The 5,460-nt window shown below is 23.1% G+C and overlaps 1 protein-coding gene across 1 annotated transcript in view; it reads left to right on the plus strand.

Annotated features, from left to right (window-relative positions):
* Positions 1–1,549: 1,549 nt before the first annotated feature.
* The window catches only part of LOC102671773 (cartilage oligomeric matrix protein), a 10,538-nt gene continuing 6,627 nt past the window's right edge, over positions 1,550–5,460 (plus strand). The window contains exons 1-4 of the mRNA XM_031514549.1: positions 1,550–1,800; positions 2,542–2,706; positions 2,898–3,133; positions 3,961–4,498. Of these exons, the coding sequence (XP_031370409.1) occupies positions 1,722–1,800; positions 2,542–2,706; positions 2,898–3,133; positions 3,961–4,498 (1,018 nt within the window). The 5' untranslated portion in view covers positions 1,550–1,721. The remainder of the gene's footprint in view (positions 1,801–2,541; positions 2,707–2,897; positions 3,134–3,960; positions 4,499–5,460) is intronic.

Raw genomic sequence — 5,460 nt, forward strand, 5'->3', positions numbered from 1 at the left:
TAATTTAATTATTAATATATATTATAAATATACTTATAACAAAACATTGATGATTTTAAATTTTAATAAAAAGTAAAAACTAAATATTAAATTTATATGAATATTGCAAACAAGTTTTTTCTTATAAGTATTTTATATTCTATAAAGTATTTTTATACTGGCTAATTCATCAATCAATCAGATTTTCAAGCCATTTCTTATATATTTATATAAGAAATATATATAAAATATATATAAAATATATTTTATATTTATATTTAGTATATAAATTTTGCAAAATTTATAGCAAAGAAAGCAATTGATGGAAAAAAGATAGAAATAAATAAAAAATTAGTGTCATCTGTAAGAAACTAACGAAATTAATATAGAATAGACAAAGAATAGAAACAAGACACAGATATGACAAAAATTAGAGCTATCCTCATATGCTGTAAATGAAATATATATAGAAAAAACAAAAAATAGTGGGAGAATAATAGAAATAAGTTAAGAATTGATCATTAACATCAATTCTCTTGAATTGGAAGGATATCTTTTCAAAAAAAAAGACTAGAATAGAAGAAAAAAGAGTAGAGAATTAATGCCATTTTTTTAAGCTTTTAAAAAGTATTTAAAAAAAGATATTTTTGAAGTTCAAAAGATGGCGCTGATTGTCAATTCTTACCCTATCTTTATCCTCTTCTCATTATTTTTTGTTTTTTCTATGTTTCATTTGCGACATTCTGAAAATGGTACTGATTTCAATATTTTTATTCTATCTCTGTCTTTTTCTTGATATTTGATTTTTTTATCTATTTTTGGCATAAAAAAGACAAAACAAGATACGGAAATTGAATATATTTTCTTTTTTTTAAAATTAAAATGTTTTAATTTCTAATGTTAAAAAATATAGATGTTATATATTCTATGATGTATTCTATATATATTAGTTTTATGATAAATATTTCAATATTTAAATGATAATGAAATAGTATTTAATCATTGAATTTTTTAATTTCTTTCATATATAATTATTTCATATATAAATGATTTTTAAATATTTGAAAAGATCATATATTGTAAATATTATTTTGGAAAACATCAAATATAAAAAGTTGAAAAAATATAATTTTATGTTCTGTTTTTTCATGTATTTTGGTACACATTTACATTAATTTTATATTTATTTATTTTAAACAAGAATTATCTTTTTCATTTAACATTTTAAAATTTTTTCAATTTTGATGTTACTTTTCATTCGATTTTCCCTATTGTTCTAATTTCGTCTTTTAAATTTAATAAAAATTTATTTATTGTTTGTCACATGAGCATATAAAATGGAAGAATAGCAATGAGAGATGAAATTATAAAAGTAAATTACGTGAATAATGAATAAAAATTAATTTTTTATTACAAATAATATCTTGCGATTTATCTTATTTTTATTCATCATGATATATTAATGATATTATCGATATATCGAACAACATTTCGATATTATCGATATTTTTTTATAATTTTATCTTTACTTTGTACATACTCGAGAAATCCTTGTGGGTGCTTATAAAAGCAAAGAACGCCTTTCCTCCTTGTCTCAGTCGATGAACGTTCCGCGATCTATTTGTTTGTTCAGCATCGATACGTATCGTTTCGAATCGATTGGCAAAAAAACACGAAGAAAAAAAATTAATAAATAGATATAAAATGAAATGATCGTAAAAGTTGCAAATAAGTGATTTAAAATGCGTGTTATTATAACATTGATTATCACGATATTTTTCATTGTTTATGTTGTCGATTCTAGCATTACACGAGATGAAGGTAAGATAATATTATTTTGATGTTTTCATTTTTTTTATTTATTTATTTAAATTTTATAAGAATTTCTTATTTATATCTATATATGTATATAATGATGGAAATTTGAAAGAAATTAAAATGATTCAAAACTTTTTAATCTCAATATAAAAATTATCGAATTTTTTGATTTTATTTATATTTTGAGAATATATACAACGATTGAAAAATTTCTCTATTTTATTTTCATTCTAATTTTTTCAAATGTGATATTCATATTATATTTTCTTTTGTTTTAAATTTATTTTATTTATAAGAAAATATTTTAAAACTTTAAATTTCTTAATATTGTTATAAAATTTTCTAAAATTTATAAAATATTTAATTTAATTGAAAACACAAATTTTGAATTCATAATCAAAGTCTTGAATTCTAATTTATAATAAATTTCAATTTGTTTTAAAATTTTAAGCTATTATTTTTATTATTTGATTCTTTGGAAATAAAGAAAAGCGAAGTATAGCAAAATACTGTTGAACGTTCTCATAAGATATTTACGGTATTGCAAACCAGTCTCCCTGCAAGTTGACAAAAAACCCGATAACGGCACGCACAGGGCAATAAATTGTTTTCACAGTCAACATTTAATTTGAAATTACTATTTTCACGTTTATGTTCAATTATAGAAATAAACTATTGAATTTGAAATTTAAAGATTTATATTTATCATTTAATATATTGCTTTTCTTTACAAATGTTTTGCAGATCTGGAGAAAAATCTTCGAGAAAGATGGAACGACGATTTTGTGATCATTTTTTCAAACATGAAATCGAAAAAGAAACAATTTCAAGTAATGGTCGAAGTCCTTCTAACAATAAAATATGAAAAATCGAAAATGGTACTTATGCTCGATAGACGAGCAAAACGAGGTAAAAGAAAGTGCTTAAAAACGTAAATTCATTCTTTTCATCTTCTCATTACTTATTAATCTTTATGAAATAATATTTTTTATTACAAGTGCATTCATTATCTTTTTCAATAATAATTCATTTTTTTCAGAACTTCATTTTATCATTTTTACAGATATAAAAGAAACTATGAAACAATAATCATATTTCAGTAATCCTCGAGAATATCGACGAAGCTGGCCATCGCATAGCACAGCACATTAACATGGACAATTTGAACATAAATTCGAATTTTCCATCAAAGAACGTAATTTTCCTGGTCCATCAATCTCAACCAGGAGCTCGAATGGCTCTTTACATCGATTGCATTTATCGAGGCGTGATACCTTTGAAGAAAACCTTCCGTGAATTAACAAATAGCGAAGATAACCTTCTTCACATAGAAGCGGTGAGTTTTTATCGAAAAAATAATTTCCATGTTCGAAAAAAACTTGAAACTTTTTGAATCTCTTAATTAAAACACATCATAGAAATTTAGAAATTATAAAATTTTTTACATAAATACGTCAAATATATATATATAATGTATATATACATTATCTTATTTATTTCGTTTTTATTTCATTTTTAAAAAACTGCACTTATCGTTATTCTTTTTTTTTTTCATTATTTTTTTATTTTTTTTAACATTATTTCATATCTTATTTTGTCGAAGAATAAATGATTAAATATATTATTAAATAAATGCTTCCTTTCTTTTTTCTGTTTTTCAACAAGAATTTCACAGTTGTTAGAATCGGTTACGTTAGATGCCGTAGGATGATGTCTTTCCAAATATGGCCGGCTAACCAAGGCTGCTCGCCTTTATTACGTACAGTTGCTAACTCGTGCAACGCATTTAAGCATAGTGAATTGATTTCGATTCGCTTAGGCTCCATCCTTATTAAATACATATATGTACACGGCCCACTTTCTTACAATTACAAGTTTGAGATATGCACACAAGAAAAAAAAAAAACGATGATCATGTGATTGATGATGGAACAGAAGTGCAAAATAAAATTTTCCTCATTTAATATTCATCAAGACTAATTGATATACAGATCATTATATATTTCATGAAAATAAACTTGTTAGGAATGATATTATTTCTTGCTAGTTGTAATATTTTATCGTTGCTTTATATATTAAGATTATTTAAATTGATATTATAATATAAAATTGATATTAAATATAAATATAATAAGAATATTTTTTCGGATATTATGTTTTCAGTTCAGGGAAAGGAAGAGTCAAGTAAAGATATATCCATTGGCAAAAAGTATGGAGGCTCTGCAAAAAGAGAATTGTCTTAGCACTTTGACTGATACGGATACAGAATCTCAAGAATTAAGATCGATCGACGATGATAACAATTTCGAGACACCTTCGTTCAATACTGCTCGTATAAATTTACAAAACAAGCAAAATCACCATGCTCATCGATCGAAGGAATACAATCACGATGAAACGATTGATTTATTCGAAGATATTGATCAGAATTCGAGATCAAATCGTCATTCTGTTCGAGATCGATCGAATCGATATAAGCACGAAAACGATCGTAATAAGTATCTTGAATTCGATCACCAAGATTTTTCGAGTCTAATGAAACGTTTGGAACAGCCTAAATATTTCAATGAACCTATTCAGGAAAAGCTTGAAGTATTAAGTAATTTAAATGAATCGGATATATTGAATCAACCAATTAATATATATCATAAGAGGGTTCCAAGAAGAGGAGACATAGGGATTCAATCCTTGGATGAAAGAGGTAAGTGTATTAAACAAATAGATGGGAATACGATTTATTGAAATTGTAATTGAATGATTATATAGAAATATAATCGTTCGATTGATCAAACGAGCGAATTCGTGATACTTTTTTCATTTTGGAAAAATTTAACTTCTTCGGGAATTGATACATGTGTATATTTAGTTTTTTTATAATTTAGAATTATTTTAAAAAATTAAAATCTATTGAAAAATTTTTTATTACAGAATCTTTTAATAATAAAAACAAAAAGCTCGAAGCATTGATAATATTTTATTTTACTTTGAAAGTATTTCGATATCTTAGTGAAAAGGTTAAGTAAATCGAGTATTAATCATTTGTCAAATAAGAAGATTGTTTTTATTTTTTTGCTCGTTTGATTTAAATATAAAATATCTTGAAAATTGCTATCATGAATTAACAATTTCTTAGATTTAAATAATTAAAATTAATTAATATATATTTTCAATTTTTCGTCAATCTAATGAGAATATATTTAAATGTTTTGATTTTTGTGATTCATTCTATATATCTGATTAGTCATGCAAAAAATAAGTTATAAACTAATTTTTTAATAATAAAGTTAGAAATAAAATATATTTTTTTCTATGTACAAACAATTTTTAATAATATTTTTTAATTTTCTTATAATTAACAGCATAATAAAAAAATAACGTCTTATCTATGTTTTATTCTTAATGATATTTTTATAATATCTTTTTTTTTTATCATAATTGATTAACTAAGTAAAAAATTACCGCCTAGAAATTACTTTATTATTATGAAATATTTATGTTTTTGCTCAATCTATAAAAATTAATGACACTAATAAAACACTTGTTTTCTTCATTTCTATTGCTGATTGAATTTAAATTTGCAATAAAATAAAATTGCCTATAATTATATAGTGTTCTATGTTTCTTTAGAATAATTCTTTAAGATTATATTATCATATTAATCTT

The sequence above is a fragment of the Apis dorsata genome, unplaced genomic scaffold (assembly GCF_000469605.1).
Source record: "Apis dorsata unplaced genomic scaffold, Apis dorsata 1.3 scaffold_1055, whole genome shotgun sequence".
Classification (NCBI taxonomy): Eukaryota; Metazoa; Arthropoda; class Insecta; order Hymenoptera; family Apidae; genus Apis; species Apis dorsata.